Source organism: Astyanax mexicanus, chromosome 25 (assembly GCF_023375975.1).
Source record: "Astyanax mexicanus isolate ESR-SI-001 chromosome 25, AstMex3_surface, whole genome shotgun sequence".
Taxonomy (NCBI): Eukaryota; Metazoa; Chordata; class Actinopteri; order Characiformes; family Acestrorhamphidae; genus Astyanax; species Astyanax mexicanus.
This window is the reverse complement of record NC_064432.1, coordinates 16,466,147-16,487,685: the sequence shown is the minus strand read 5'-3', so window position 1 is coordinate 16,487,685 and position 21,539 is coordinate 16,466,147. Positions and strand designations below refer to the sequence as shown.

General features: G+C 39.6%; 1 protein-coding gene across 17 annotated transcripts in view; it reads left to right on the top strand.

The window, feature by feature from the left end:
* LOC103040758 (neurexin-2) overlaps positions 1-21,539 on the top strand; it is an 848,474-nt gene that overhangs the window by 599,387 nt on the left and 227,548 nt on the right. For 2 of the 17 annotated variants that reach the window (XM_022681904.2, XM_022681903.2), the window contains exon 1: positions 18,232-19,971. The exons of the other annotated variants lie outside the window; for them this stretch is intronic. In XM_022681904.2, the coding sequence (XP_022537625.1) occupies positions 19,650-19,971 (322 nt within the window). In that variant the 5' untranslated portion in view covers positions 18,232-19,649. Of the gene's footprint in view, positions 1-18,231; positions 19,972-21,539 lie in introns of those variants that run through there. 17 annotated transcript variants of the gene reach the window in all.

Genomic DNA, 21,539 nt, shown 5'->3' with positions numbered 1-21,539 from the left:
CCAGTGTGTGTGTGTGTGTGTCGAGTGTGTCTCCAGTGAGTCAGTGTGATGCAGCCTGTCTCTCTCTCTCCTGGTTTTAATTAAATCAAAGCAGTATTTGCTCTGCTGGTCATTAGACACAGGGAAGCAGGGCTTAGCAGTAATTATAGCTGCACTGTCATCCTGCCACTCAACAACCCACCTCCCTGAGACCACAGATAAACGCTTGAGGTCGGAACTCCCATGTGCTTGAGTATGGGCTTGTGGGCTGTGCGATACTGATAAAATACAGTATTGGAATTACTGTATATCGCTGTGTATTTTGATCGTGTGGTGGTTTACAGTATATTCAAGCTGAATCCCATCTTTGCCCAGCACAAGTGTGATGGATATGGTCTTGCCTTGTCTGGTCTTGTCTTGTCTTTACATTACATTACATTACATTACATTTGGCAGACGCTTTTGTCCAAAGCAAATTAAAATAGTGAAGTACAAAGGTAATAGAAGTAAAAGGTAAAAACAACTTTATATAGGGCCTGAAGGAGGTCAAATAGGGATAATAGGATAGAGGAGTGAAGGAGGGGAAGAAGGAAATTAGGTTAGAAGTAGTTAGAGTTAGTTAGAGGTGTTAGGAGAGTAAGTGCTCTTTGTAGAGCTCTGTCTTCAGGAGTTTATTAAAGATAGTGAGATTCTCCTGATCTGGTAGTAGAAGGTAGTTAGTTAGAGGTGTTAGGAGAGTAAGTGCTCTTTGTAGAGCTCTGTCTTCAGGAGTTTATTAAAGATAGTGAGATTCTCCTGATCTGGTAGTGGAAGGTAGTTAGTTAGAGGTGTTAGGAGAGTAAGTGCTCTTTAAAGAGCTCTGTCTTCAGGAGTTTATTAAAGATAGCGAGAGATTCTCCTGATCTGGTAGTAGAAGGTAGTTAGTTAGAGGTGTTAGGAGAGTAAGTGCTCTTTGAAGAGCTCTGTCTTCAGGAGTTTATTAAAGAAAGTGAGAGATTCTCCTGATCTGGTAGTAGAAGGTAGTTAGTTAGAGGTGTTAGGAGAGTAAGTGCTCTTTGAAGAGCTCTGTCTCCAGTAGTTTATTAAAGATAGTGAGAGATTCTCCTGATCTGGTAGTGGAAGGTAGTTTGTTCCACCATTGGGGAACTCTGTATGAGAACAGTCTCGATTGCTTTGTTTGAATATGTGTTTGGTAAAGCGAGGCGACGTTCATTGGAGGAGCGCAGCGGCCGGGAGGTAGCGTAAGCCTTCAGGAGTGATCAGTGCAGGTAGGAAGGAGCTGTTCTGTTCTGTCATCACCTTGTAGGCGATTGTAAGAGCTTTGAATTTGTAGTCAATGGAGCTCAATGAGCAGTGGGGTGACATTTACCTGTTTTGGCAGGTTGAAGACCAGACGTGCTGCTGCGTCTTGTCTGGTTTGTTTTGCTCTTGCTTGATGGAGTAAGTGGATCATCGTGTCCTGATAAAAAGAGATATCTGAGGATTTTAAGAAGAAGGTTTTAGATGCAGAGTCTGGAAAAGGCATTTCAAAAGATCATAGAAACGTTCAGAAAACAGCTGTAAATAGTTTAAAAGTGGAGAACAACTGCCAACATGACCAGATCATTCTCCCATAGCTCCCTCTGAAAGTATTAATGAGCTTATTCTAAAAGCAGCCATGACACCACCAACCATGACCCACAATGCCACCTTTACATGATTCTATATGAAAACCAAAAGTGGTCATCCATCTCTGCAGGGAGTTGGCATTGCTCCTTGTTTGTTTATAAGTCGTTTATATGATCATTTGAAATCATATCTCCTGACTCCTGAATCTGACTCCTGATTTCTGAAGGCCTACATTTCTTCACAACACCATAACATCAAAATATCCAAAGATCTGAAAGCCCTTTTAAAAAGAAAATCAAAACATCAAAACTTCAAAAATATATCTTACAACTCAAAAGAATCATCACTTAATGTAAATGGTCGATATTCATACTCACTTATATCACTAATACTATCATGGTTGCTTACTGAAAAAAAATTCAAAACAAAACCAGTTATTTTTTTAGAAGTTTATAACCAAAACAATAATCAGCTATTTGAAATCTATGATAAGTACAGAATACCAATAAATGTAGCCTGTCACATTTGTTAATGGGTCTAAATCATCTCCGAAATGTTCATTGATCATAATGAGGGAAACTCAATAGATACATTTTGCTCAGATTCACAGTAATATTGATGTAACTAGCTTGCTAAGTTAATATTTATGACAATATTTTACCTTGCTAAAGAAAAAATAAGGATTAAGAGATTCCTAGGAGATTGAAAACCACTGTTTAATAGCAATGTAACCAATAGCTTCACAGAATCTTTTTTTTTAGGTGTAATATGCATGTTTTATGTATAATATGTAAAATATGAAGTCCTTGATTTTAGCAAAATGCCAAACATTGAAACATCTTAAAGGTCACCTTCCGCGAAAATCCGATTTTTCTTGTTTTTTGTGGAATACAGTAGGTCTCTCCGAGTTGAATGTGTACACCTGCACATTAAACTGTTTTGCAGCCCCCATTGTCTGCAGGAGCTAAGCAAAGAAATCCCCCCTCCCCCCCTCCGAAAAACGGGTGAATTTTGAATTATCTTTCTGCCTACGTAGGCAGAAACTCACAGACCAGCCCACCTTGTCTCGAGAAACTCCCAGAGGCGGAGCTGAAGCGACGCAACATCACCGCTCATCAGTTAGGAGGTGGGAGGCAGTGAGCGGCAGAGCGGTGGAGGGGCGTCGCAGTGCTCCTAGCCAATCAGAGGAGAGATATTTGCATTCTGTTTGCATGTATGAATATTCATGAGCAAAGCTGGAATCCGGTCATTTTGGACACACCCCTAAAACAGTCCATTAAAAAAGAGCTATACAGAGACACCTGAGCACTTTTTTTTTTACAAAAACGGCTCAAATGTCATTCATTCATACTAGAGACCACAACTAGACATTTTAAAATGAAAGAAAAAACGACGGAAGGTGACCTTTAAGGTCTTGAGGCTTTTGAAACATCTAAAGGCCTTTATTTTTAAATCAGAACATCAAAACACCTAAAGACCTTTATTTTATCAGAGCATCAAAACATGTAAAGAAGCGAAACAATCTATAGAATGTTTCGTTGATGTTTAGTTAAAATGAAAGGGTTTTTGCCGTCACACATTTCTATTGTAGTATTTACTATAAAATATGAAGTCTTTATTTTTCCACAACACCAAGCATCAAAACATCTTAACGTCTTGAGGCTGTCGAAACGTCTGATGGCTTTTTAATTCATCAGATCTAAAAACATCAAAAGAACAGTTGATGTAATGATTCTTAACCAATTAAAATGTATTGTACTCTCACACATTGCTATTACTAACATGGTTAATAATGGATATCGGAGTGTATCTACTCTATGGCTGTTACTGCTCTGGATGTTTACAGTGATATGCAGTACATATCGTAAGATTTAATCACATTGTGACAGCAGTCAAATGCTTTTTTTTTGTGAAGCTGTAGTGAAAGCCTGTGTGGTAAGTGCCATTCGGAAGCTACTATAGGAAGATAAAATTTCATGTTATGTGCGCCATGTGCCTCCATTCAATTCCCCAACCTTCCAATTATACCTGCATCTCCAAAACTCAAGGTCTTGCTGCAATCTGCGCTGAGCAATACAGTACTGTCTGTTCCACCCATTACCACTCAGCATCAATCAATAGCTGAATGCCTGGCATCTCTTAAGCATTCAGGGCAGGCCCGTATTCCATACGGACGCCCAGCATTAGTTACCCTTTTAACCTCTTTACTGTGGTGCAGAGATAAGCAAAGCACTCAATGTCACAGGCAGGCTTTGTGCTAATGAGGCTAGCACAAGGGGGTTATAGAAATGCAGGGCAGCTGCGTTAGTTAGCTGGCTGTAGTCACAGAGAGAGACGGAGCACAGCAGGGCTGTTTGTTTGTTTTTGTCGCGCTAGAATCTTTCGTCCCTTGTCTGTTTTTTCCCCGTTCGTGTTTCTGTCTTTCACTCTGGAGCTGATCAATACCCCAGCGCTGTAACCACTGAGCCAAAACTACAAATTCCATCACCACTGCCATTTTCACCTGCATAGAGAAGTTGCAAAGGTAGCAGCTTAGTGGAATTGGGAATCAAACCCACAACCATGTGTTCAACAACTAAATCTAAGCAATCACAAATTGTAGTACACTCTCCACATGGATCTTCCAGCAATATGTTACAGTATAGCGAGGTTAGAACCTCATTTAAGCTGCCAACGATCCAGGTATTGAACCCACAACCATGTGGTCAAAAAGTCATCACTCTAACCAATGAAACACTGCTAAATATCAGTACACTTGTTTAAAAAAAGTAGTTCAAGTAGTCCATTGAACAATGCCATAGCAAGAAGCTAGAACCAAACTATAGAATAGCAGCTTAGTATAGACAAGTATTGAATCAACAACCATATGGTCATTAACGTAGCACTTTTTGCACTTAGAAAACCACTACTGTAAAAGTTACTGTACACGCTTAAAATAAAAGTGCTTTACATGGTTCTTTAGGTAATACCATGACCGAGAAGTTGACAAGTCTTGCTTGAGAGAGCCTAAAGTAACTGCATATTGGACCCACAACCATATGGTCAAGGGTTCAGAGTTCTCACTACTGAGCTTTCACTACAAACACTTAAAAATAAAGTAATTTAAGTAAACACTTAAAACGAACTGCACATTAAGTACACACTTAACATTAAGTTGAAATTAGGTTTGAGTGCATAGAAGTGGCAACTTATTGGAACTGAATATCAAACCCACAACCATGTGGTCAGTAGCTCAGATCTGTAACCACTGTGTCACCACTTTTCCATGTTTTGCGAATACCGGTACTACTCTTCAAAATGAAGACGGACCATTATGTCAAATGCTTTGCTCAGAAGCCCAAAGGGGAGCTTGATGAAACTGGGTTTCAAACCCACAACCACACAACACAATCATAAAATGCTCATCAATGGAGATAGTGGTCATCCAAACCTGTGTTTAAATTATAGCCAGCTGTTTCCCCCTGTTGTGTGTGTTTATTATTTTGTTTTTGTTTTTTTTGTTTTTTCTTGCTTGCTTGTTGAGCAGTATTAAACCTACAACCATGTGGTCAGTAGCTCAGATCTGTAACCACTGTGTCACCATTTTTCCATGTTTTGCGAATACCGGTACTACTCTTCAAAATGAAGATGGACAATTATGTCAAATGCTTTGCTCAGAAGCCCGAAGGGGAGCTTGGTGGAACTGGGTATCGAACCTACAACCACACAACACAATCATAAAATGAAACAAAATTCTCATCAATGGAAATACTGGTCATCCAAGCCTGTGTGTAAACGATAGCCACCTGTTTCCCCCTGGTTTATGAGTTCATCATCTTGTTAATCTTTCTTTCTTGCTTGCCTCCTCACAATATGTCCTCCATGACTTGCTGAGCCTCTGCCAGCACACCATGAGCGATTGGCTTCTTTTTTTTTTTCAGTAATGTCCTCCGTTTCACCTCATCTGCTCCACACTGTCCTGCAAAAGCAGGTAAATCAAATGGGATCTGTGAGAAAGTATGTGTGTGTGTGTGTTTGTGTGTGTGTGTGATGGTAAGAACCTTCCTGTTGAGAAAAGATGTGTTTGTGTAATCCTTTTAGCTAACTGCCGGTGTGTCAGCCACCCTTTGTCAGGTTGTGACACAGGTGAAGCAGACGGATCCCGGTAAAAGACGGATAGGGATTTACTGATACTGCAGCTGGATGGGCTGGATATCATGCCACATGCAGACACTCACAAGCAGACACCATCATACCTGAACACCCTCCCATACCTGAACCCTTCGTTTAAAGGTGGCCTAGAATAGAAATCTGTACTCTTTTAAAAGCTAAACCCACCAACAGAACTGCTGTAAAATAGGCCAATTCCAAAGCTCCAAGACTCTTGCATAGCATAGCAGTACTCACTTGTTGAAGCACATGTCATTTACATATACATATACACTCTGTTCACTAGTGAAAGCCTTTCAGTGTTAAAAAGCTTTGTAATGGCTTCTTTCAGAGCAAGAATGAAAGACTAGAAGCTAAAGCTAGGCAACCAGTTGAACCAAACCCCTTGTAAGCAAGGGTTATAGAGAAATGTACCACTGTAATTAGTTGCAAGATGTACAAGGTAAGGCCAGAAAAATGGTGGAGTGAATGGTTGCCATTCTAGGCTAAAGGCTAATCCAACATTTAAAAAAAAAACATATTATACAGAAAAATGGCCATAATGTTAGCATTTTTGTCTGATCTATTCCTCCTCAAAGTTTTTACAACACAATGATCAGTGATCAAACACTTCAAGCACTTCCACAGTGCTTACTCAACCAAACAAAAAAATATCAAAGACCATAAACTCAAAGGATTTGATCATATACATCCAGTTTTGCTGTACTTATAAGTATAAATAGGACAACTATGTAATAATCTCAGCCTGGTCCTTCTGTTCTTCCTCTCTGTGGTTCAGGCTTTCATGTTGTATCAGTATCTTTTAATATTTGATCCCACTCGCTAGAAGAAACGTTAAGGCAACAAAGGCACCATATGAAAATATTTCAGAACAATAGCACTCATTATTTTTCTGCGTTCAAACGCTGGGAAACATTTCTGCTTATTGTTCCAGAGTACACAGCATTGTATTCAAATCCAAGCACTTCTTTACATAAAGAATAATTAAAAAATATATATTTTAAGAGTTCTTTATTTTTCAGTTGAGTTTCTTCTAGTACTGTGCTCTGGTAAATAGAGGGAGCTGGCCATGGAAAGTGAATACAGTGGATTTTCATTTAGTTCATTTAGTAACAATTTCTAGAAAAAAAAGATCGTTCCCAGAATAATAAAGCATACACACGTGCATGCCCATGCTCTCCAACCTTCATCTTTTTTATTTATTTTTCTTCAAAACCTCAGATACAAGGCAACAAACAACCCACTTTACTCAGAAAGCCTTGCAGCGTCTGGATAGGCCCTGCGTGAGACATGAGTAGGCATGTGGATAATGGGCGTGAAAGTGAGGTTGACACTTGTGAAAAAGCAGCCTTCAACCTAGCCATCAGACCTTAAGTGACCACTGCAGCTCGGTCCTGGCATTTTGACACAGCCACTGTCAAATCTGCCAGAAAAAGAAAAATATACCCAACATGCTCCAGTGTGAATGCTAGAAAAAAAAAAAAAAAACATGTGATAGATTATTTAACAAGTAGCCCTTGTTAAAAGTGTCTAGAATGTTCTTCATCAATCCTCATCCTTCATCAATAATAGAGAACATTGCTGTCCATTCTCATTTGTCTAGATTGTTTTCTCACTCTTAACTTTTACTGGATTGTTCTGGTTTATTCAGGCACTTGTAGAAAGATGTTCTCCATTTGTAATGTTCTCAGATATCCCCATAGTTTTGGAACCCAACTTCTAGAATCCTTTCATAGTACATTTGTACTATTCTAGACACTTTATCAACCTGTTCTACCCCTTTTTAACATGTTTTAATGTTGTAATTGACACCGTTCAGTGTGTTCACCACACGTTGGAGTAGTCTACAATAACCATGCCAATGTTGACACTTTACAGAATCTCCCTGTCCATTCAGACAGTTCTACAATATTGTTCCTCATTTTAAACTCGTCTAAATGACTTTACACTGATCAACACAGTTAGAACAATAAACACTATAAGAGTGTATTTGCAGTCTTGGTGTAAAGTTAATTAATTAAACAGTCACTCATTCAGTCTCTTCCAGTCTCCTTTAATCTCATTCAGACTCACCTAGTCTCATTCAGTCTTATCCAGTTTTATTTAGTCTCGTTCAGTCTCAGCATTTAGTCTTATCCAGTCGTATCAGTATTCTTTAGTCTCGTTCAGTCTCATTTAGTCTCATTTAGTCACATTCAGTGTCAGTCAGTTTCATTTAGTCTCATGTAGTTTAATTTAGTCCTATTCAATGTCAATCAGTTTCATTTAGTCTTGTTTGTTCTCATTTAGTCTCGTTCAGTCTCATTTAGTGTCCTTCAGTCTCATTTAGTCTTGTTTGTTCTCATTTAGTCTCGTTCAGTCTCATTTAGTGTCATGCAGTTTTATTTAGCCTCATTTAGTCTCATTCTCTCTCATTCAGTCTTGTTTAGTCTCATTTAGTCTTATTCAGTCTCATTCAGTCTCAGTCAGTCTCATTTAGTTTCTTTCAGTCTCATTTAGTCTTGTTCAGTCTCATTTAGTCTTGTTCAGTCTCATTTAGTCTTGTTCAGTCTCATTTAGTGTCATGCTGTCATTTAGTCCCATTCTCTCTCATTCAGTCTCATTCAGTCTTATAGAGTCTTACTTAGTCCCATTTAACCTCGTTTAGTCTCGTTTAGGCATGTTTACTCTCATTGTCTTGTTCAGTCTCATTTTGTCACATCCAGTCTCATTTTGTCTCAATTCAGTCTCAGTTAGTCTTATCCAGTCTCATTTATTCACGTTCAGTCTCGTTTAGTCTCATTTAGTATCAATTAGTCTCATCCAGTCTCATTTTTGTCTCATTTAGTCCCATGCTCTGGGCTCACAGTTTTACAAAAACAAGATGGCAGCTTGCGTTTTGCTGATTGTTTTGGTTTGAAATCACTGCAGTGCAATTGAACAGGAACATGCTGTCCACTCTTACTACTCTTACCACTCTTATCTCCACAGTAAATGAGCTCAGATTCAGATTGACCTCTCACCCGGGCAGTTTTTACTGTGTACAGTCTGATTCTCACTTGTTCTTCGGGTTTACTCATTTGTTTTGGCGGAATATAATAAAGTGAGCTACTGGCAGCAGAATGTTTGTTTGACTGTGTTGAGCTGAGTCGATGTGCCAGAGGCTTATATAGATCTCCATCAACAGTCCTGCTCAAAAAGCCCATTCTGTTTTGCCTTTCCATTTTTGCTGATTACGTGTAGAAGTGTTCATTTACGGCTCATAGGCCGGAGAGAGGGGTTTTTGCCTCAAGGGGCAAAATAGTGGAGGAGAGACTGTGTATATTCTGGCTCTTCCACTTACTCACTGAGTGTTATTCAGTCTCGGAGGAAATGGAAAGAGAAAAACAAGATTAGGACTGGACTGAGTTAGCAGGGAAATAAAAAATAAAGAGAGTTATAATAAACAGGGTTCTGTTTAAAAGCGTAAGGCAGAATTGTTTGAGGAGTTTAAAGCTCAGAGTTTAGAGCTGCAGAAGCAGCACGCTCTTGGATATAAGGCGTATGTATCTAAGTGCAGATGAATCTGCTGTGAATGCTACGGGAGCTAGCATCAGGCTTCTCTTTGTGCCACGCTGCAGACGGCGTTCAGAAAACGCAGAGATGCTGCACACCCCTGATGTTTCAACATCTGCGTCCGAAACAACTCACTGTATGAATACATATTCACGCTATGTCTAGAGGCGGATAAAGTATTTATTATATCACAGCAGGTGTAGGACTTTATAATCAGCACTGCAGGTGCACCTTCCGACATCTCTGGAGTTCTGGAATTTGTATGACAGGTGAGCTTTGTTGAACTTGGTGAACCCCTTAGGTCTTTATCATGCCCTTCTGAAAAGTCCAGTTTATTCCAGCATTCCTGCATACTGACATAGACCTGTTACAGCACTTATATTATCAACTTACTGTACAATACATATATGGATGATATCTTAATAATTTCTGCCAAAATCAACATTTTTAATTAGCAAAATGAATGGTTTACATATGTGTATGCAAAATACTCATGTGTGGATTTTTTTTTTTTTTTTTTTTGCATTTTTTGCATGGTGCCAAATTATTTTTATTCATATTCTCACACTACTGTCTCTTTATCCTCTCAAATTGGGTCTTATTGGGCTGCGAATGTAGTCCTGCCTTAAAAGTAAAAAGCTATGTGTTTAAAAATTCCAAGTCACAGCATTGTAAAAGGCAGAAAACTAAAACTAAACTAGGTAGTCTAAAACTACCAACCCCAGTGTATCATTGCTAAAGTGACTCTTATGCAGTATGATTTCTGATTTTATCTCAGAAATGGCCACTTGCTGCAATATTTTATTTGTATTTATTTAGGATATTTAAACAACTGTGTATTTTCATCTCCAGTGTCTAATTATTTTTTTTTTATTATTTATTTACCTTTAATTCAAAAGGGCATTAAAATATAGCATTATTACCCCTTCATGCACATAACAGTATTAGACGTTATCCAAACATAATTGTTTTGTTATCTGACATCATGACCAACATTCAAGCATAAATTAACGTGTATTGATGTTGGTGGGCAGCTGGGATGCTATACTTAATTTTAGTTTAATTAATATATCAGTGACAAAATGGTCTTAATATGAGAATAATACTGCTGATTTAACCCAATTATACTTTATTTGTGCTTAGACCCTAATAATCACTGCTTGTGACTATATATATATATATATATATATATATATATATATATATATATATTTTTTTTTTTTTTTTTTTTTTTTTTTTTGTTTTTGTTTTTGTTTTTTTTGTTAATGATATGTAAACAGTTTTATATTCCATCTCCAGCATCTAAAAAATGATAATAATTATTCAGGTATGTTCATTGCACTGTTAAAATATCTTAATTTGAAAATAATATTGCAGATTTGACCCGATTTTGGTCGTGATTGGACCCCAACGGTCACCACTTTATTTAAAACAGTCTAATATTCCATCTCCAATTTCTAAATATAAGTATACATCAAAGATTCATTGTAATTGAAAGAAAGTATGCATTATTACATCATCCTTATATCAGCAAAATAGAATTGTCTTAAAAAAAAATAGCATTAATATTGCTTATAGCTTATAGCATTTAATACTGTCCAAAAATGTCCTATTGACAGTTTTCACTTCTTACTTGTAACTTTTAGAGAACTGTGGTGGACGTGCTTTCCCTCCACCTTGAGGCTTTTCATTGTTCTAATTCTCTCTCTCTCTCTCTCTCTCTCTCTCTCTCTCTCTCTCTCTCTCTCTGTTCAGTAGTCATAGGCTGTTCCTCCTCATATATCCCCTGGCAGCAGGTAAATTAAATGTGATTCAGCATCTTTGAATCTTTGCACTTTTCATTGCTGAAAGCTGAGCTCTCTCTCTCTCTCTTTCTTTCTTTCTATTTCTCTTTTCTGATGGCTGCGTTGTGCATTCAGGAAGTGTCTAACACCATTGTCGAAACAGCTTTCTTTTTACGTCGCCCCATAGAGAAGATTACTCTAAGCCTGCATTGCTTTATCCAACTGAATTGCCATTTTGCAGCAAACCTCAGCAGTATGGTTCCTGTTGCTGTTTTGGTTGCATTGTTGATGAAAAAAGCTTAAAAAATTGACCTTTTTCCACTCAGCCAGTTGGTTTAGGCAGCAGCTAATGACATGTAATCACTGTATCATTTGGAATACAATCAATTCAACAAATTCCAAAGAATATGATCATTGAACATGAGTATAAAAAAGAAAATGTGCCAATGAAATGTACCTAAATATAATCAGAAATCTTAGAAAATGGATTTCTGGACTTCATTCTTCTCTTCCAGAGCTCAAACTAGAATTATATCACAGTTAGTTCTGATCCTTCAATGTGATTGGCTGAGAGGTGTTTTAGTAGTGCCAGTGTTGTGCAATAATGGTACTCTTACTCTAACTCTTTAAGAAGAGTTCATTACATGCACAGGTAGCAACCTAGAAATAACGGCAGAGCTTACAAGACTAAATAAATGTTTATACTCTGTTTATAACTCTTTTTTTTCCACATACACATTTTTTTTTCCTTTTATAAATATAAACTTAAATGCATTTTATTGGGATTTTGTGTAAAAAGTATCACAAAGGATCAAGTTTTTGCTTTTTCACAAATAAAAATCTATAAAGTGTTTCAAAGCACTGTAGTTAAACATTGCTTTGCAGTCATCCAGGTAAAAGACTGGCAAAATAATTATAATGAAATTATAAAATCGGTTGTATTTATAAACATTTGTGTTTAATCACAAATCAAAGTAAAACATACCAAAAGCTCCCAAACTGTACAAGCACTACATGCAGAAATACAATAGATTTAAACATAGCAATACTCAGAATAATCAGGAGTTCCACTAGGTAGGTAGGTAGAAAGATAGAGTACATTGTGTGGCTTGGAACACAGAATTAGATCAGCTAATCAGAGGGAGCTAAACTACCGTGTAAGGATTAGTATAATGAGTGCTCATAAACTGAAACATATTGCGCTGGAGCTGTAAATGTTTAGTTTGTTGCTGTAAAAATAATAAAGTGTAAAATACTGTTGAGACATCCGTCGGTGCATTAAACTGTAAAGTTATATGTTGTGGAAATGGAGGTAAAAACGAGTGTCTGGGCCTCTGGAGCTCTGTTTATTTGTTCGTAAGCCTTTTTACCACCCACTTTTTTTTTTTCTCCGGATCTCGCTGCTATCTTGTTCTTGAGTGTGATTTAGTGACCCATTTCCCACAGCTCCAGGGAAGGGGCTCCCTCTCGTCTGCCGGCCCAGGGTGAGGTGTGTGAATTCGGGCACATCTGCTGCAGACAGCTGGGTCCGCAGCTGGAGGGGGTAGTCTAGCAGCTCGTGAGACAGGGATGATGGATGGACAGAGGAGTGATTAGAAAGATAGATGGATGGGTAGATAGATAGATGCATGGTAAAGAGGAGAGTTTAACAGCTTATAGACAATGCTTTTAAAAACGCCCCCCCCAATCTCTCCATATGACAAATCCCTGAAGCGCGTGATGTTCACTCCCAGCATGCCGCATGCCTGGAGTCTGGTGTAACGTTCCTCCTATAGGCTGTCACGCCACGCTGGTAGGTAATTAATTCTAGGAGCCGTGGGACTTAAAGGGTTAATGATGCTGTCTCATCTTCTGAACAGAAATTGTAGTGTATTGTTGGGACGGTGGGATTGGCAGTGTGATTAATATGGGTTAGCCGCCCCCCATCCCACCCCCGTTCCGACATTCCCAGTGGAAGATAACTCTATCTGCGCTGTTCATTAAGACGTCTGAGACGGCAGGAAAAAGCCAAAGCGCTCTCATAGGCCAGACGGCTCCAATTACCTCCTGCTGTATTTTCCCGCATTATTAGCCATATTCCTCTTTATCCAGTAACACAGATTAGGCTCGGCCCTGGCAGTCCCGGAACGTCTGCCTCCCTTTGGTGAGTTTGAAACCTGACACTGCACTATTGCGGCTAGCACAGATGTGGCCGTGATGCTATCGCCGCCTTCATTTGTCTGCCCGCCTTGTAATTCACTTAGTGATTAGCTGACTAGCTGGCTATCCGCTCGCTCACTCGCTGGCTCTCAACAGTAGAAGAGTGTGTGTCTGAGGATGTGTGTGTGTGTGACAGCAGCTGAACATTTTTGCCTACACTAATCCATTTATATATATTTTTTAAAAATAAAGTGTAATAAAAATAAAGTGTAAATCATTGCATTCTAGAGTTCAGTCTAAAATCAATGCTGAAATGTTCAAAATAATCACATTCTGGAATCCAGCCTGAATCAGTTCCATTCTAAACAATCATACAACATTATTCCATTCTGAAATCCAGTCAGAGCAGATTCCATTCTACAATGTAGCCTGAAGCGATCCCTGTCTAGAGTCCAATCTAAAGTAATTGTATTCTATAATCCAAGTGATTCCAGTCTGAGGTGATGTAATTGTAGAATTCATTCTAAAGTTTTTCTATTCTATAATCTAGTTGCAATAGATTCTAATCTGAGGTGAGGCAAACGTAGAATTCAATCTGACATGATTCCATTGTAGAATTCAGTCTGAAATGAGACCAGAGGTAATTCCATTCTGAAATGATTTCATTCTAAAGTTATTCCATTCCAGGCATCATTTCAAAATAGTTTGATTCTTGAATGTAATTCTGAACAGATTCGGCTCTAGAATTCAATTTAAAGTTATTAAATCCAGAATTTATTCTAAAATAAAACCATTTACAAATCCGTTCTGAAGTGATTATTCAATAGAATTCAGTCTGAATTGGTTACATTCTAGACTTTAGTCTGAATAGATTACATTCTAAAATTGTGTATTGATTGAATATTTTATAGAAATCAGTCTGAATTGCTTAGTTTGTAGAATTCAATCTAAAGTGATTTAATTCTGAAATTCAATGGGAAGTGATTCTGTACTAGAATCCATTCTGAAGTGATTCCATTCTAAAATTTTGTCTGAAATGATTTAATTATTGAATTTAATATGAAGCAATTCGATTGTTAAAATCCATTCTGAGATAATTCCATTCTACTCAGGCTCTCTTTGGTTGGTTGGAGTTTGAAACCTGATATTTCAGTGTAACAGTTCAGTTCAGATGTGGCCGTGATGCTATCACCTCATTCATTTGTCTGCCTGCCTTGTAATTCACTTAGTGATTAGCTAGCTGGCCGTCCGCTCGCTTGCTCTTAACGCTAAATGAGTGTGTGTGTGAATTTGTGTGTGTGTGTGTGTGTGTGTGTGTGTGCGTGGTAGCAGCTGAGAATTTTTGCTTACACAAAGCAATAGACGTTAATTAAGAAAGTTCCTTGCAGCTGAATTTGGGAATTAGTAAATGAACAGAGCGGTTTACAGTAGCTGTGGTCTATACGGTGTCTTTACTCGTGTTTCCCTCCAGCACTGCAGCCATAAGCAGACAGTTTATCTTTTCAATAAGTGTTTTTTGTCTGGGTTAGGACTCCCTGTAGTGCTATGGGGCTGTGCAGGTTCCTGTCTGCATGGCCACTACTCTGTTTCAGCATATTATAAATGAATGGATGATCTTACGTAAGCCGCTAGTTTTAAAATAGACTGTATACAGCATGCTGTGTATATTTGTGTATAAGAGGCTGCTGACTCATGCTGACCACTGCCTTGAAAAATGAAGAAATGCACAACTCTTACTAGCACACTTTCATCATTAAAAAATGCATGCTGATATAATTTCCAGAAATTCTGTTTTTTTTTTTTTAATTTATTTAGTTTTATTACAACCCTTGTATTTATATGCTCAGATGTTACAAACGGATCTTTTGGCTTTTGGCTGTTTTAGAATTAGAAGTGCATCTGTATACACAGGAATGCCAAAAGTCTCGGTACAGGAAATAGTATTTTTGTCTTCCAGGACTTGTTATATCCTGCAGTGAATATGTAAAGATTTGGCTAGAATTTGGCTAGAATCGTTTGTCTGTTCACATGGACAGTTCGAGCCAGATGCTGCCGGTCACGATCATTACTAATAGTGGTAATGCATTCATTCTATCATACATTTCCAGTACACATGTGACATTGTGGATCAAAAATTACCAAAAAAGTACCAATTTTTTAAATCTAAATCTGGCAATGTTTGTTTGTCCACAGTTCTGCTGCTGATCTCAGGATCTTTATTATACGCACTGTGTTTAAACTGTGTTTATACTTTGGCACATTGACACAGCAGTATACTTTATAATTATATATATTTTTATTGAATGTTATACTTTTTTTGGATTGCCGGTTTTTCACTGTACAGTTATATTAAATTAAAGGTCAAGCCCAGAGAGACCTATAACTTCTGTCACTTTCTGATTGGTTAAAAACCTTTTTAAAACCCTTCTCTTTTTGAGGCTGTTTTGATCTGTTCCTGTGACCTGTCCCTGAAGCACGTTTTGATATATTTGGAGTACAGACTTCCTTTTAGAGCAGATTAATTCCACATTTCTACGGCTGTAGATTGTGTGTGGAAGAGCAGCCTTGTGCCTTTTTGAAATAATTGCCTTAAAATAAATGAAAAACTCTTGCTTTTCTTGAAGTCAGTGTCAATTAGTTCTGTTTAAGGATGCATTAGATGTAAATCCATTCTGAAATTTGGTCTATTATTATTATTATTAATGATTAAATTCAAGCTAAAGACATTGTGTCTTAGAAAGTATAAAGTTCTGAACTGTTTCCCTTTTATACTTCAGTGAGATCAATTTCCATTCTGGAATCCAATCTAAAGTAGCTCCATTTTAGAATCTAACCTGAAAACATACATTCTAGAATTCAGTTTGAATCACTTCCATTCCAATTTGATATGATTCTATACTATAACTTGAAGTTGTTCCATTCTAAAATCATAATACAAACCAGTCCAAAGATGATCCAAATAATCGAGTGTACATTTTGAAGTAGTTTAATTCTAGAATGTAGTTTGCCATGATTCCATTGTAAAAATCAGTCTCAGATTTAGATAGATTCTAGTTCTGATTATTACACTCTGAAGTGAGACCCTGTGGCGTGTTTTGGCTGATAGCTTCAGGTGCTGAAGGCTGCTTGGCATGGCCTCTTAGAAAAGCTTTCTTTTCCAGGTGGTTCTGTGCTGTTGGCTGTGGGATAATGGCACAGGTTTGGTGGCCGGGGTCACCCTGGTGCTCCCCTTGACTTCACTTTGTCTGGACTAAAGCAGCCCTGCCAGCGGTCAGTTTGTGGTCCTGCTGTAGACACACACTCACTCATGGTACATGTTCATTGTGCTGAACTGAAGGGCCGCCGCCCACATCCAGCGCGGGCTGAAAGGCCGACTCTGCGGAAGTCCCATCTACCTTTTTTTTTTTTTTGTTCTTTTTGTTTCTCTCTTTTTTGGGTGCTGTCCCGAGAGCTTCTATTCAGGCCATTGTGCTTGGTTATCTCGTAGGCAGTACTGCGACAGGATGGCACGGTGGCAGCGCTTGTGTCTCTCCCTCCTGGCCTTGAGTAATGGACTACTCCCCCTATCCTACTGCCAGGGGAGATGAGTAGTGTAGGCTTTTTTTCCCTGTTCGCCCATTTTTCAGGCCTGTTCTTTAAACCTGTGAGGCGGTCCCCAATGAAATCTCTATCAGGTGTGATTTATCAGGTATGCAATATCTTTCTATCTTTCACTTCCCCCATCTTCCTCTAATATGAGCATATGGACCAGTGTGGTGTAGGAATGGAGGAGGGGGAATGGAGGGAGTCATCAGATGAGACATACCTAAGAAGGAGCTCTTTACATAGTGTATATCATCGCTGTACAATGAAAAAACAAATACCTCCATTTTTGTCGATTTTTAGTTTACTACATAATTTGAACTATACTAGAATTTCTTGATGAATGGACCAGTAGAAATACTTAAAGATGACCTAAAATAAGCTCTTTTTACTTTGATTTCCATTGAAAGCTTATAAGTTTTTTTCTCTCTCCTGTAAAGTTGCTTGTTTTTCATTGGACAGCGACGATATGGGTGATTCTTCAATTAGAGGAACATTTGTGGCCCGAGGTTATGCATTAATGTTAACACTGCAGTGACACTTGGTTAAGATGTTGTTTAATGTGCTAGTGTGTTTTGTGCTTACCATAGAAGTGGTTCAGAGACAGCAGTGCTGCTGGAGGTTTTAAACACTGCAGTCCAGTCACTGCTGGACTGAGAACTGTCCACCAAACTAGAGGAGCACAAAGTGTGCAGGAACAAATGAGCTTCTGTCACTGATTTTACATCTACAAGGTGAATTATCTACATAGCAGTGACTAATAGATTGGATGATGAGTGGATACAGTGTGTAAATACAGTTGATTGTATTTAGCACCTCCTTAACTCACCTCAAATTCATTAGATGAAGCACCATACTTTAAAAAAACAGTTCCACTGCTCCATACCTCAATACCGCTCTATCTAGCCAATGTCTTGCATTAGGAATGGTGCTCATATGCCCTTATATATCTTCTCTGTAGAGTCCTATTCTTTTTTTTTTGCAGTACTTCTCTACAAGATCTAGAGCAGCTATTTGTATGAGTGTGAATGGGAATTAGTCATGTGCAAATGCGTATCGGAGAGAAAGAAAGAAAAAGGGAAGAAAGAGTCAATGAAAGATTTCAATCTGTCTCTTTTCTCTTTTATCAACAACAGTCTGCAGTCGTCAGTGGTTGTGTGGACTTCCATTCACTCCCAGTCTCTAGTCTACGCAATCAGGGGCTGCTCATTGTCTTCATCAGTGGCGACTGGGTTGCTGTGTTTGTATGTGGTTGTGTTACTTTTCTATTGCGTACCCAAGAGAGAATGTGTGTGAGTATGCGTGCGTGTGTGCGTGTGAGCGTGCCCCGTCACCCCCTCCTTTCTGCATCCCTCTCATTTTCTCTCCCACCCCCCATTACCACCCCTCTCTCTCTCTCTCTCTCTCTCTCTCTCGCGCGAGCTTTCTCTCTCTATCATTGTCTGTGGCTGAGTGTTCTCAGGAGCACACACACACACACACAGACTCTACATACACACACCAACACACACTGGTCACAGCTTTAGCACTGCCACACTTCTTCATACTCTCTCTCTGTCTCTGTCTCTCTCTCTCTCACTCTCTCGCTCTTCTCCTCGCTCACGGACGCTGCTCATGTCTGTATCAGCAACAGCAGCATTCCCAAGAAGGATGCTCTCTCCTTTTCCCATTAGCGGGAATTTGTGAGCGATGTTAGCGCTCAGAAGCTCGCAGGCAACAGCAGCAGCAGCAGCAGCGCGATCAGCAGCCTCCTCCGGTGCCTGGACTACCGCTACTACCCCTTCAGCGCTGCTGCCGAGCGACGGCTGCAAACACACACACTGACTGGGATGCGCACCGTCGGAGGAGTGGGAATTATCCCCAGCTAAGGTGTGGGAAAAATACCGGGAGACAGATCCGTGGAGGGGAAAGCTTCAGGGAGAAGGAGCTTGTTTTCTCCCACTGTGCTGTGATGCCAAGCTGCCGGAGTGTAGAAAGAAGAAGGAGACATCCGGACGCCCTCCTCGTCCCCTCGTCCTCGTCTTTTATCGCCTGTCCTGTCAGCTGTCCGGACGCAGGTCCCTCTGGAAAAGTATAGAGGCTCTGCGTGCCTGAGAGGAGTTACTCCTCACCGGGCTCTTTTTTTTCTACATTCTGTCGTTCTGTCTCTCCCTCTCTTTTTCGCGACGCTCTCCTCTCCGTATTCAACGCCGCAGACTTCCATTGCGTTCCTCTGGGGATCTGAAACCCTGCAAGCCGGATTCTTCTCTTCTTCTCTTCCAACTACTCCTCCATCATCTTGCATTTGTGTTCGCATTTGTTTTTTCCAACTCCCCTTCCCCACCCTCTTAATTTACCCCCTGTTTTCATCGCTCTTTGGCTCTTTTTTCCATCTGCCCAGGATGGAAGTCTTTTGCTCGGAGGGTCTGAATTTTAACGGGATGCCTCTGTAACAAGATCTGGAACGGCTCATTCAGACGGAACCACGAAGGTTCATATATAGCCACACCACTCGGAGTGCTTGCATAAGAATATTACTTAGGTCCACCTTCGTATTTAATGTAGATGGAAGGATCGTTTTGGAGGACTGAACACTGAGCACTGAAGGTTCTGCACAGGGTTTTCTTGTGTTCTTACTGCCGAGGATTTTGCTTTTCGTGGAGCTACTGAACATTCTAAAGGAATAAGGAATAAGGATTTGATTCGTGTCATCGTTGGATTGCACAGCTGGACCAACTGGATTCTTCTTCGCCGTTTTTTTTTTCAGAGTGGATTTTTTCCCCCTCAGAATTTTTTGAGGAATTTCTTTTTTTTTCTTCAGCTGCCGATCTCCAAAATATTTCCCCCCTCAAGGGAATCTAGGAATTATGGATCCTGGATTGGTCTAATATTAATATGTCTTCCTGTTTCTGTCGTGTGAGAAGGCAGGGCATGGAAGTCCCACCCCCTTCTCCATCCGCCCTTGGGGCAGTTGTTCTGGTGAGCGGATTGGTACTCACCCCACAGTCCCCACCCTCAACCCCACACCGGGCGTTTTGGGCCAGTCTATGGCGACTGGTTCTGTCGTTGTCTTTACTAGCTTTCCCTGGCCCGGCCGTTTCGGCTAGAGTCTCATCCAGTCTCAGCACGACTCACCATGTCCACCATTTTCACAATAAACATGGCACTGTGCCTATTGCAATCAACAGGATGCCCTTCCTTACACGTGGGGGCCATGGTAGGTCACAACTTCTTGTCCTTTTTTTTTTGTTCTCGTTTGTGTTGCACTGTTGATTACATCCTCTGTCACAAATGTGGGTTAAAGTGTATTGAGTCCTTTGGCGGAGGTCACCAAGAGTTAATTGGTATTCCCGGCTTTATTTGTGGCTCCACAATTGTTGAAAAGGAAGTCGTTGGGCAGTTTTGTTGTTGTCAGTCTAGGTATCCATTCATCCATAGGTATCAAGTGTCCTCTGCTCTTCAGAGGTCTTGACTACTATTGGTAAATGCCAGAAAAGTTGCCTCTTTGCAGATTCAGAAGCATTTATGCCAATAATGGACTTGGTCAAATGGACAAATGGTTTTGAACAAAAAAGTGATGCTAGATATTCGCCGAATTGTAAGAAATCTCTGTCCCATTGAGAATTCTACCAATATAAAGTGATAAGAAAATTGTGCTACATTTGTATTTTCTTTTACACACTTAAATGGATCTAACATTGATCATTGAAGCAATAAAACAATGTCCTAAACACAGATAATCATCAGAGGTCTTGACTGCTATTGGCAAATGCAAAGGAAGTTGCCACTAATACCAATAATAAGCATATTTATTGGTATTGGATGGAAACATGATGCAAAACATCCGCTAGATAGCAAGAAATCTATGGGTATTCCGTAAGACATCAAGGAAAAGTGCCCCCTTAAGGGTTCTTCTCTACTAAGACGCAATAAGGAAATTGTGCCATGTTAGCATTTCCTTTAAACACTCAAGTGATCCTACTATTGATCCTTGAGAAACCCCACAGTTTAAGCCTTAAACAGTTGGATTATTGCAGAAATTACTAGCCTTCCCTACAAGCCCAGAAGACAGATATAAGCAGAAACATAAGCCTTCTGAGACTCTGTCAACAAGGGCTGATATGGACTCACTTAGGATCAGATTAACTGTATTTATCTGATCTATAGTATGTCACACTGAACATTCCCTATATTCCGTTAATGGGAACGCCTTATTATTTGAAGTGTGAATGTTAGCACATCCTAAGACACACTTGAAGCCCCTGCAGACAAAGCAGTCTATTATTATGCCATACATACTGCATCAGTACTGCTCAGTAACCAGGCAGCCCTGTCAGGATGCTCTTTGATGTTTTCCACTGCTCTATCGCTCCATGTCTTCTTCTTCTTCTTCTTCTTCTTCTTCTTCTTCTTCTTCTTCTTCTTCTTCTTCTTCTTCTTCTTCTTCTTCTTCTTCTTCTTCTTTCCTGTATTGCTTTCTTCCTTATGCCCCACTCATCTCTCATCAATCACCCCCTTATTCTTTCTTTCGCTTCAAGGAAATGATTGCATGAATGCTCATGCCACCTTCTGTTGATGCCCTCATCCATATTTCCCCATTCCGTCCACTTATCCCTCGCTCATCTTGTCCTCTCCCTCTCCCTCCCTCCCACCTGCTTTTAGCTGTAATCTGTATCAATCAAGCGTCTGCGTCCGCCAAACAGGCGCATGCACTGCAGTCAATTGCCTTCAGCCCCGTCTGTATTGACGTTATTGGCTCTCGGCATCCCTTAGTGTTCAGGCCCA